The sequence below is a fragment of the Medicago sativa genome, chromosome 8, assembly GCF_051527215.1.
Source record: "Medicago sativa cultivar Bolivia chromosome 8, Bolivia_mono, whole genome shotgun sequence".
Taxonomy (NCBI): domain Eukaryota; kingdom Viridiplantae; phylum Streptophyta; class Magnoliopsida; order Fabales; family Fabaceae; genus Medicago; species Medicago sativa.
Genome location: NC_140756.1, coordinates 78,213,025 through 78,225,599, shown reverse-complemented (window position 1 = coordinate 78,225,599; position 12,575 = coordinate 78,213,025). Strand labels below are relative to the sequence as shown.

The 12,575-nt window shown below is 31.6% G+C and overlaps 1 protein-coding gene and 1 long non-coding RNA gene across 4 annotated transcripts; both read left to right on the top strand.

Moving 5' to 3' along the window:
• Nucleotides 1-1,685: 1,685 nt before the first annotated feature.
• On the top strand, nt 1,686-4,772 carry LOC146901835 (uncharacterized). 2 transcript variants are annotated; one of them, XM_085733846.1, is made up of 5 exons: nt 1,686-2,200; nt 2,960-3,005; nt 3,661-3,699; nt 4,057-4,393; nt 4,579-4,772. In XM_085733846.1, exons 1-4 carry the CDS (start codon nt 2,186-2,188, stop codon nt 4,389-4,391), a joined length of 435 nt encoding a protein of 144 aa, XP_085589972.1. In that variant the 5' UTR covers nt 1,686-2,185; the 3' UTR covers nt 4,392-4,393; nt 4,579-4,772. The 2 variants fall into 2 exon arrangements, 1 of the variants encoding a protein (XP_085589972.1); XR_015022009.1 differs by lacking the exon at nt 1,686-2,200 and adding an exon at nt 2,411-2,457.
• Nucleotides 4,773-10,503: 5,731 nt separating this feature from the next.
• Nucleotides 10,504-11,951, top strand: LOC146901834 (uncharacterized). Of its 2 annotated transcripts, XR_015021945.1 has the most exons (4): nt 10,504-10,696; nt 10,839-11,012; nt 11,096-11,183; nt 11,266-11,951. It is a non-coding gene; the product is annotated as an uncharacterized LOC146901834 (long non-coding RNA). The 2 variants fall into 2 exon arrangements; XR_015021944.1 differs by having other exon boundaries at nt 10,617-11,012.
• The last annotated feature ends 624 nt before the right edge of the window (nt 11,952-12,575 follow it).

The following is a 12,575-nucleotide window of genomic DNA, read 5'->3' as shown; positions in this document are numbered from 1 at the left end:
TTTTATTCTTTTTCAGATTTCCAAGCAGCTAAGTAGAAAGATGCTAGTAGACTTGAAGTTCATCTGTGTCACTCTTGGTGGTAGGTTTCCTAGATGAATGTCTCTTTTGTTTATGTATATGTTGAATCAGAGTATCTGCAGCTATTTGGAGTTAGGAATGTTCTATTCTGAGATGTACAAAAATGTAAATATGTCATTTGAAACTCTGAATGAGAATACAGGTTCTTAAACAGGATTAAAATCTTGGAAATGTTAAAAATACAGAGGATACTCTGTCGAAATTTCAGTAAATATTTTTTTTATTTATTATTTTTTTTTTGAAGTGAAAACCGAATTGAAATTGTTGTTATTTTATAGTTTGTCTAGTTGAATCAATAGGCTTGCCGGGCTAGAATGTTCTAGTTCGTGCGCCGGTCACGATTAGTATTTTATTTTTTTTTAGGTCGTGACAGGTGAACTCATTCACTTTGCATTATTGGCTGATGCAGAACCTCTAAACTACAAAGAAGCAATTCAAACTGAAGTTTGGAAGAAAGCTATGATTGAAGAAATCAAAGCTATTGAGAAGAATAACACCTGGAAACTTGTTGAGTTACCTGAGAAGAAGAAAACCATAGATGTCAAATGGATTTTCAAGGTAAAACTGAATCCTGATGGGTCAGTTTCTAAATACAAAGCCAGATTGGTTGCTAGAGGTTTCTTACAGAGATATGGTGTTGACTATAATGAAGTATTTGCTCCTGTTGCTAGATTAGAAACAATAAGATTGGTAGTGGCACTTGCAAGCAGCAAAAACTGGTCACTATCACACTTGGATGTAAAATCTGCATTTCTGAATGGACCTTTGGATGAAGATGTGTATGTTACACAACCACCAGGATTTGAAGTAAAAGGGAAGGAGCACATGGTGTACAAATTACATAAAGCACTCTATGGCCTGAAGCAAGCACCTAGGGCATGGAACAAGAGGATTGATCAGTTCCTACTTCAAACTGGCTTCAGGAAATGCAAAGCAGAATATGGTATGTATGTTCAGAAACTAGCTGATGAGAACATAACTATAATCTGCCTATATGTAGATGATTTACTAGTGACTGGAAGTAATCAAAGTGAGATTGAGAAGTTCAAACACACTATGAAGAGTGAGTTTGAAATGACAGATTTGGGAAAGCTATCATATTTCCTTGGATTTGAATTCACAACTAGCAAAGCAGGCATAGTGATGCATCAGCAGAAGTACATTGGAGAACTGCTTGAAAGGTTTCAAATGATTGATTGCAATATTGCATCAAATCCATCTGAAACAAATGCTAAACTGGATGAATGCAGTAGTGAAGAAAGGGTAGAGTCCACTGAATTCAAACAGATAGTTGGATCATTGAGATACTTATGCAATAGCAGGCCAGCTATATGCTTTGCAGTAAGTATCATCAGTAGATTCATGAATGATCCAAGAAAGTCTCATCTCACTGCAGCAAAGAGGATAATGAGATATGTGAAAGGTACACTGAAGTATGGCCTGTTATTTCCAACTGTTAACAAAGAAGGAGAAGCTGAACTAGAGGGATACTCTGATTCAGATTGGTGTGGTGATAGATTGGATAGGAAGAGCACTTCTGGCTACCTATTCAAGTTCAATGGTGCTTAGGGCTGGACAAGGACCCGCGACCCGGCCCAACCCGAAAAAAACCGAAAAAAAAACCCGATCTGAGTGGGTTCAAGCGGGTCCGCGGGTCGTACGGGTCATAAATGCGGGTTCAGAGGGGTATATATGGGCGGATGCGGGTAACGGACCTTCACCCGCGGGTACCCGAACCCGCCCGTATTGAATTAGTAAAACGACGTCGTTTTACCTTTGTATCTCACTAACTCACTAACCCTAGATCTGAAGACTCATTCATTTCATTTTCTCACTCGCCTCACCTCACCTTTTCTCACGTTTCACCTTCCTCTCCAAACCTTAGTGCCGCCGCCGCCGCTTCTAACCACCACCACCTCACCATCAAATCCTCCTAACAACATGAATCACCACTTTCCAACATGATTCCCTTTGATTTACGCCTTTCTCTATCACTCTCAGTCAGATCCTGAGAACCCTAAATCGCTAACACCACCGTAGATCCTGAAACTCTCTCACTCTCAGTCACTAACACCACCGTAGAACCCTAAATCGCCGTCGTTTACTATGCTCAAATCAAAGGTTAGATTTTCTCTTTTAAATGTTTGTCATTTTTTCTTATTTTTGTTCGATTTAGGAGTGTGAGTGACTGTTTTTATGTTTTGTTTCATGAATCACGTCTCTGCCCTGCATATGCTTCAGATCTAAAGGTTAGATATTAATGTTTTTAATCTTTGTAATTTTTTATTTTTATTTAGGGTTTATGAGTTTCTGACCAAGTACTTTTGTTTTTGTTTCATGATTCACATCCATTTTGTGCATATGCTTCAAATTTAAAGGTAATTAAGATCTGCTGTTTTTTATGTTTGTATTTTTATAACCTTTGATTTAGTGTTTCTGACTATTTGCTTTTGTTTTTGTTTCATGATTCACATTTCTGGCCTGGTCTGGTCCGCGTATGCTTCAAATCTGAAGGTTGGTTTTTGTTCTTTCCATTATGTTATGTGAAACATAATTTGTTAATCTTTTCCTTGGTTATATTAATCTTTTTCTGTAGAGTTTTGTATTAATCTTTTTCTGATATATGGCAGATAGATAGAAGTACATTTTTGTAAATTGTGATCATCATATATTTACTACTGATATGTTTTTTATTAAGAAGCAATTAGCAATGTGAATGTCTCTTCACAAACTTAAGTATTTATGTTCTATATAGATAAATAAGCATCATCATTCTGAAACTAGCACTAGTAGAAGCTTCAAGTTAGAATGTGTGGGTTTGTATTTGAATTTGTTACTAACATGACAATTTTTGTTATTTGTTTTTTCTCTTTTTATCAGCTTTGGAAACTTCTATCTTTTTCTGCAAATTTTCCAGCTTCAAGAGGTAATTTTGAATCTTATTATATTAAGTTGAATTGATTTGCTTGTATATTGACATCTTTTACGAGTTTATACCAGTCCTTTTATCCAAATTATGTTTGTTACATTTTTCATATTTTGAGCTTTGATTTTTTCACTTCTTAGTTCTAACATTTATAGTAATGGTAATCACACAGACACAGTTGCTGCTATATATATGTGTGTCTGTCTAGGATGCTTAGTTATATATATGCATCAAAATACCTAATTTTTCTTCCTTAGTTCCTTAGAACTCAAATGATCTCTAAATGTCATAAATTACTATTACTATTGTTACTTGTTGTACTAATATATGATTCTTTATCTTTGGAGTTTTGGCAGTAGTTCTGAGGTTCTAGTTATAGAGGGATAAGCTACGTTATGAATAAAGCATTAGTTTAGAAATTGCATAGAAATTGACCACTTTGGAGAATAGATAAAATATAAGGCACTTCAATATTGTCTTATGAATAAAGCTTTGCTTATGTTTGTTACATTAATTGCTATGGCTTCTAACTCTTAATATCCTGAGTCAACCTTTTATTAAAGATACCTTCATTTAACCTTTGATAATAATTAGTAAAGATATCTCTATGTATCTTCTATTTCACCGCTAACTTATCTTTTGATATTATGTCTAGAAAAGATGAATCAAGAGGCTAATGAGCAAGGAGAGCATTGTAAGTATATTCTGTTGCCTTGTCATTTGTGTATATTGTATGGCTGCTGAATTGTTGATGTTCATGCTTGTTGAGTTTATTCATGACTTTGATGCACACTTTGTTAAATTTATGCATGATTTTTAATGCCAATGGCTACTGAGTCGTTTATGCTCATGTTTGTTGATTTTATCCATGTCTCTATGCACACTTAGTTGAATTTATTCATGACTTTTAAATCCTATGTCTGCTGAGTTTTTTATGCTCATGTTTGCTTTGTTTATTAATGATTACTATACACACTTAAAACTTTATTACACACCCTTAAACATTATTACAGTCCTAAATACTCACCTAATAAATTTTTAAATAATGAAGCTGGTGCAGCAGCATCAACTCAAACTATGAATAATGAAGCTGGTGCAGCACCATCAACTCAGAATCCTTTTCCTCAAATTCCAATTCAAGTTGCTAGAACACAAGAAGTTGAGGCTGCTGAATTAGTACATGGCCAAGGACCTGAACATGCTGAGTTAGTGCTAAATCTAAAGAAAAGAAACCATGCTAGACATCCTTCAATGGCTTGGAGACATTTTACGAAGAAAAAAGACACCGCCTTTTGTAACTTCTGTTTCACTTCTTTTAACTCAAATAGTTCTAGCCATCGAACTAACAACATGCTTAAACATATGATGATATGTCCAAAAAGATAAAGGTAGTTTTTTTAACTCTTTTAGAGTAATATTGATTTAGTATTTTTCTTGTAACTTTGTATTTGATTTATTCTATGTTTACTCTCTGTTTTGATAGTTGTCTTTGATTTTAGTTTGCTATATTGTTATATTTTGTGGCTTTGATTTATTAGTTTACTAATGTATATTTTCTGTATTTTTTGCACAGGTTAACAATATTAATGTGATAATGTATCTTGATCTATTGTGGGATCAAGATATATAAAGGAGGAGTTATTATCTATCCAGATCCAGTTTCACTGTTATTATTTTCATGAGCACTGTATTAAGTTTTTTATTAGGAATATGTAAATTTTTAAACTTATTTTTATTGGTTTTGTAAGTTAAATTTAATTTTAATCATATGACTGCTAAGGGACATCAAATGGGAAAATGGGACATCATCATCATCATAATTTTACATAGTAAGTTAAAAATCCAGCAAATCTATATAAACGTGGCAGACAGGCCTCATTTTTATATATAAAAAAAACTGCAATTTAAAAAAAAAATCAAAAAAATTCAATTGGGCTTTCAAAATCATGTTGGGCCAGATAAGGTCCAACCCGTATGTACCTGCCCGGTAACCCGAACAACCCGGCAGCCCGAACCCGAACAACCCGCTTACTAGTTTTGGGCACAATTGGGCTAGAGGTTTGAACCCTTCGGGTTGGGCTGGGTTGCCACTTTGGGCCCGAACCCGCCCATACCCGCCCGATGCCCAGCCCTAGGTGCTGCAATCTCATGGTGCACTAAGAAGCAACCAGTCAATGCTCTATCTTCATGTGAAGCTGAGTACATTGCTGGTACATTTGCAGCATGTCAAGCAATATGGCTTGACAATGTGATGAAGGAACTTAACTGTGAAGTTAAGAAACCACTGAAACTGAAGATTGACAACAGGTCAGCCATCAATTTGGCAAAGAATCCAATTGCACATGGCAGAAGCAAGCATATAGAAACCAGATTCCACTTCATCAGGGAACAAGTCTCAAAAGGAATGATTGAAGTGGTGTATTGTCCTACTGAAGCTCAATTGGCAGATGGTTTCACAAAGGCTCTGAAGATTGATAGGTTCACTTGCTTGAGAGACAAGCTGGGTCTCATTGAATGTTAGGATTATGGATTAAGAGGGGTGTATTAGTTTGTGTGTTTTAATCCATAATCATGATTAGCAAACACTTAAGAGTTTAGTTTGTTACAAAGAGTTTAGTTTTGTTACAGAGTTTGTTTAGTTTTACAAAGTTTTAACAGCTAGTTACAAAGATTTAATAGTTAGTTACAAGAGACTTAATCTCTAAGTCATTGTATATATATAAATGCTTGTAACTCTTCCATAATAATGTGAATACAATTTTTCTTCAATATTCTCTCTCTCTCAAAATCATAACAAACTCATCATCACCTTAACCAACTTCATCTTCTCCATTGAAACCCAAATTTCAGTTTGCTTTCACACCAAGAAACCAATTGCTGCGCTAATATAGTGTTCAATAATATCTCAAATATAATCAACTCTAATTGAGAGAACCTATGAGAAAAATAAAATTATGAGTCCCATTATATATATGTTATATGTATGACTCTCTGTTTAGAAAATGTTGTTAGAAGTTTTACATATATATAACAATAATTTGGGAAAAGGATACTTCTCCTAATCGGATCCTCATTGAACATTCAAGCAAATGAGTTCTAAATTTCACCTTTATCCTCTACGTACGATAAATTTCACCTTTATCCTCTATGTTGCTTAATATGAAGCTCGAACACCTGACAATGACATGGGCACAACACGTCGATACTCGACACTACGTACTTATTTAAAAAATATAGAAGACCGACACCGATACATATAATTAAATAATATACGAATATCATCTGTAAAATATCTAAATTGAGAAATTAGGTACATTACAAAAAAGTTCTTAGACAAAATGTGATAATTTTTCACCCCATTCCTCCATGTACTGTACTAAAAAGTTAAAAATGATGTTATAGAATTTATTGTTTTCAACCCCTTCATTAATCATCACTACTTTATAAATCACGGTAGATTTGACGAAATACTTTAAATCGTGACTGCATGCATGTTTGAAATCACGGTGGATTCGATGAAATTACTGTGACTTACCATGCATGATTCTGTCAAACACAACTGTTGATAATGACAGACAATTCAATTTGTTTTTTTTTTAGAGGAGACAATTCAATTTGTTATTTGTTCTTGAAAACGGCTTTATTAAACCTTTTTGCTGTTCTCCATTTCCGTTATTGCAACGACCACATTCGTTTGTTAAAATTATTACTTATGTTTTGTACAAAACTGGTAACGGACTTGACTTTTGATTGAGGCCCACAATTAGTACTATATTTTGTCTAGTGCTCTATATTTTTCATGATGCATCTAGAACCTGGGAAATTGCGACGTACGTGAACTGCTGGATCATGGAAAGTGTACCTCGACTCTAGAGGGGCATCGTAACAAACAACACCCTCCTTAGTTACTAAAATGAATTTGAATTTATGTACTTTTGATTTGATTTGATTTAATTTAAGATACATCGTAATAATATCTTATTAAAATTCATTCGTAATGGTATCGCATGATTTTGTTTTTGAGTGTCATTCCATGCCTAAATTAAATATTTACAAGTATTTGTCTTATTGTCTAAGTTGTACAGTGTAGAATTAAGGATTCAAAAGTTTGTGATATTCGCAAAATATACGCCATGTGCAGGTATATCAAGAATATGCAATTCAATAATGGCTACATTTGGCTATATGCATGTGCAACAAAGGGAAGGAGCTATTTCTACATTCTGGATATATCTTTTGTGGTCCACTCACACTACTTTTACTTGGTGCCAATACCCTCACAACCCTAATTCAACATTTCAACCAAATAAAACATGGAATACAAAATGAAAAACAAAATAGATGCTTTTTTTTTACAAGAAATAGATGCTTCATGCTTGGTTTTAGGGTTTTTTTTAAAATGTTTTAATAACGGATTGATTATTTTGACTCACATGCTATAATGTATTGATGTATTTGCTAATTTGCAAAGTTTAGAATCTATTTTAACCAATGTTCATAATTCCGAGTACTGATCTACTTATTCACTTTAATGAGGAAAAAATTTGAAAAACTAAAGAAAACTAAATATACTACATCTAAGCAGCCAAACTTGGGCAAAAGTTATTATGCATAAGGAGATCCTTATGCACCGTGCATAATTGCTTTCTACACCCAACATAATTGCTTTCTACACCCCAAGTGAAAAAAATTATTTGGGTTCACTATAAAATCTATTTATTTGTGGGCCTAATAAAGCCCCATATTATAATTTTTTTCTTAACAATTTATTTATGCAAAATAGCTTATTCGAAATAGTTTATTTATGCAAAACAACTTATTAGAATGATTTTTTAAAAACCGCTTATTCAAAACAACTTATTTATGCAAAACAGCTTATTCCGATTAATTTTAAAAACCAACTTATTCAAAATAGCTTATTTATGCAAAACAGCTTATTCGAAACAACTTATTAGGATCACTTTTTTTAAAACCGCTTATTCAAAACAGCTTATTTATGCAAAACAGCTTATTTGTTCAAAACAGCTTATTTATACAAAACAGCTTATTCCGATTTCATTTTAAAAAACAACTAATTCAAAACAACTTATTTATGCAAAACAACATATTTATGCAAAACAACTTATTCAAAACAGCTTATTTATGCAAAACAGCTTATTCGAAACAACTTATTTATACAAAATAGCTTATTTGTGCAAAACAACTTATTCAAAACAACTTATTTATACAATATAGCTTATTTGTGCAAAACAGCTTATTCAAAACAGCTTATTTATACAAAACAACTTATTCCGATTTCATTTTGAAAAACAACTTATTCAAAACAACTTATTTATGCAAAACAACTTATTCAAAACAGCTTATTTATGCAAAACAGCTTATTTGAAACAACTTATTTATACAAAAGAGCTTATTTGTGCAAAACAGCTTATTCAAAACAACTTATTTATACAAAACAGCTTATTTGTGCAAAACAGCTTATTCAAAACAACTTATTTATACAAAACAGCTTATTCCGATTAATTTTAAAAATCAACTTATTCAAAATAGCTTATTTATGCAAAACAGCTTATTCGAAACAACTTATTAGGATCACTTTTTTTAAAACCGCTTATTCAAAACAGCTTATTTATGCAAAACAGCTTATTTGTTCAAAACAGCTTATTCAAAACAGCTTATTTATACAAAACAGCTTATTCCGATTTCATTTTAAAAAACAACTTATTCAAAACAACTTATTTATGCAAAACAACATATTTATGCAAAACAACTTATTCAAAACAGCTTATTTATGCAAAACAGCTTATTCGAAACAACTTATTTATACAAAATAGCTTATTTGTGCAAAACAACTTATTCAAAACAACTTATTTATACAAAACAGCTTATTTGTGCAAAACAGCTTATTTATACAAAACAACTTATTTATACAAAACAACTTATTCCGATTACATTTTAAAAAACAACATATTCAAAACAACTTATTTATGCAAAACAACATATTTATGCAAAACAACTTATTCAAAACAGCTTATTTATGCAAAACAGCTTATTCGAAACAACTTATTTATACAAAATAGCTTATTTGTGCAAAACAACTTATTCAAAACAACTTATTTATACAAAACAGCTTATTTGTGCAAAACAGCTTATTTATACAAACCAACTTATTTATACAAAACAACTTATTCCGTTTACATTTTAAAAAACAACTTATTCAAAACAACTTATTTATGCAAAACAACATATTTATGCAAAACAACTTATTCAAAACAGCTTATTTATGCAAAACAGCTTATTCGAAACAACTTATTTACACAAAAGAGCTTATTTGTGCAAAACAGCTTATTTATACAAAACAGCTTATTCCAATTTCATTTTAAAAACAACTTATTCAAAACAACTTATTTATGCAAAACAACATATTTATGCAAAACAACTTATTCAAAACAGTTTATTTATGCAAAACAGCTTATTCAAAACAACTTATTTATACAAAACTGCTTATTCGAAACAACTTATTTATACAAAATAGCTTATTTGTGCAAAACAGCTTATTCAAAACAACTTATTTATGCAAAACAGCTTATTTGTGCAAAACAGCTTATTCAAAACAACTTATTTATACAAAACAGCTTATTCCGATTAATTTTAAAAACCAACTTATTCAAAATAGCTTATTTATGCAAAACAGCTTATTCGAAACAACTTCTTAGGATCACTTTTTTTAAAACCGCTTATTCAAAACAACTTATCTATGCAAAACAGCTTATTTGTTCAAAACAGCTTATTCAAAAAAACTTATTTATACAAAACAGCTTATTCCGATTTCATTTTAAAAAACAACTTATTCAAAACAACTTATTTATGCAAAACAACATATTTATGCAAAACAACTTATTCAAAACAGCTTATTTATGCAAAACAGCTTATTCGAAACAACTTATTTATACAAAATAGCTTATTTGTGCAAAACAACTTATTCAAAACAACTTATTTATACAAAGCAGCTTATTTGTGCAAAACAGCTTATTCAAAACAGCTTATTTATACAAAACAACTTATTCCGATTTCATTTTAAAAAACAACTTATTCAAAACAACTTATTTATGCAAAACAACATATTTATGCAAAACAACTTATTCAAAACAGCTTATTTATGCAAAACAGCTTATTCGAAACAACTTATTTATACAAAAGAGCTTATTTGTGCAAAACAGCTTATTCAAAACAACTTATTTATACAAAACAACTTATTTGTGCAAAACAGCTTATTCAAAACAGCTTATTTATACAAAACAGCTTATTCCAATTTCATTTTAAAAACAACTTATTCAAAACAACTTATTTATGCAAAACAACATATTTATGCAAAACAACTTATTCAAAACAGTTTATTTATGTAAAACAGCTTATTCGAAACAACTTATTTATACAAAACAGCGTATTTGTGCAAAACAGCTTATTCAAAACAACTTATTTATACAAAACTGCTTATTCGAAACAACTTATTTATACAAAATAGCTTATTTGTGCAAAACAGCTTATTCAAAACAACTTATTTGTACAAAACAGCTTATTTGTGCAAAACAGCTATTTTGCACAAAATAAGCTATCTTGCACATACAGCTTATTCGATTCCTAGGTCGCCGATCCCAAACGGAATTGCAGATCATCCCTATTCTTCTGAGGTATGTGTGTATTGTAATTCGTGACAAGTTTGCGTGATTGTGAATTTGTAGAGATTTCAATTTTGAATTGCGGAACGATATGCGTGAAATCGTGTAGATTTATAATTATGAAGATGTGGTTACTGATTGCAAATCTCACAAGGTTGTTGTTAAAGGAGAAAAAGTGGATCCATTGAAGGTTCTTGAAAGAGTTCAGAGGAAGAGTCATAGACAAGTTGAGCTTCTTTCTCCGATCCCAAAACCACCTTCAGAACAAGAGAAAAAAATTGAAGAGAAAGTGAAACCTAAGCCAGAGGAAGAAAAGAAAGCTGAAGAGGTTAATTAATTTTTTTTCTTTTTAAATTTATCTGAATCTGTGATGGATCATTTTTATCATTTTTATTTTATTATATGGTGCAGCCTAAGGTTATGATAGTGATTCTGAAAGTTCACATGTATTGTGAAGCTTGTTCACAAGAAATCAAGAGACGCATTGAGAAAATCAAAGGTATGTTACTGTGTTCTGTTTTGATTGAAATTCATATTTTCTTCACTTTTATTTCATTCACTTGTTTTGGTTCAATTCTCAGGTCCCATCCTTTCAGGAATTTGTCAACTGTTACTACCGATGATTTTGTGTTTGAATTCGAATCTTGCTATGATTTTCAATTTTGGTTACATATAGATGATGGGTTTGATTGGTTTGGTGATGAAGTTTGCTGGAGATTTTCAAGTTCCTCTGCATTCTTGATTTTTGGAAGAAAAAGGACGACGTTGATTGTGAAAGGACGACGTTGAAGAGGAGGAGAATTGGGAGTAATGAGTTGGAGGGATTAGGGATTGATTTGAATTTGGGAAAATTGATGATGGACTTGGTTTGAGAAATTGTCGAAATCAAATTGGGAATTTTTCTGAGAATTGTGATTCTGTTGCTAAGAATTCAAAGTTAGTGCCTGAATCTGATGGTTTAGAAAATGTTCTGTTATGGTTAGAAAATTCCATATGTTTTTTATTTTTGATTGTGATATGCACCATGTTGGATCAAAGAAAACCATTAAGTACATCTAATGGTTTTGGAGTACAACTCACATAAACCATTTCCACAACAAAATGGTTTTGGAGTACAACTCACAGAAACCATACCCATAGCAAAACCATTAAACAATTAGTTTGGTTTCGTGTAGAACACTATCAAAACCATTAAACCACACTTATGGTTTCAGTAATAGTTTTTATTTAAAATCATTTGTCAATAATAATTTTCACTATTCTTTTATTTTATTTAGCATTTGACAATTATTTTTCTTTCACATACAAGTCTATTAAAACCATTAAAGCGCGATTATATTTAGACAAAGTCAGAAATTCGTTTTACGTAAGAAATAAAAGAGAGATGACGAGGCTTTACAAAAAAGTGGTTACTTATTGATTAATTCACATTAGGTTATAAGTGTGTACTATTAAGTGGTTACTTAATAATGATTTAAATGTTTATCACAATTTTTTTATTACAAAACCATTTTCACTGGAATTGGGAAATGATTCGATGTGAAATCTGTTGATATAAGCTGGAATTCGGATTTGATGAATTATTGAGAATGTTGTGATGAATTGTGTTGTTTATGATCAATCCGGTTCGGATCTGGTGTTAGCATTACTCACGGAAACCATTTTCACGGCAAAATGGTTTTGGAGTCTAACTCACGGAAACCATTTTCACTGCAAAATGGTTTTGGAGTACAACTCACGGAAATCATTTCCACAGCAAAATGGTTTTGAAACCAACTCACAGAAACCATAGCCATAGCAAAACCATTAGACAATTATTTTGGTTTCTCATAGAAGACTATCAAAACCATTAAACCATAATTATGGTTTCAGTAATAATTTCAGTGTATAA

Bases quoted from the DNA above. Each gene is read 5' to 3' on its own strand.
- LOC146901835 (XM_085733846.1), top strand. The intron at 3,006-3,660 runs GTAATTTTGAAT...TATTATGTCTAG, and splicing joins AAATTTTCCAGCTTCAAGAG to AAAAGATGAATCAAGAGGCT. The intron at 3,700-4,056 runs GTAAGTATATTC...TAAATAATGAAG, and splicing joins TAATGAGCAAGGAGAGCATT to CTGGTGCAGCAGCATCAACT.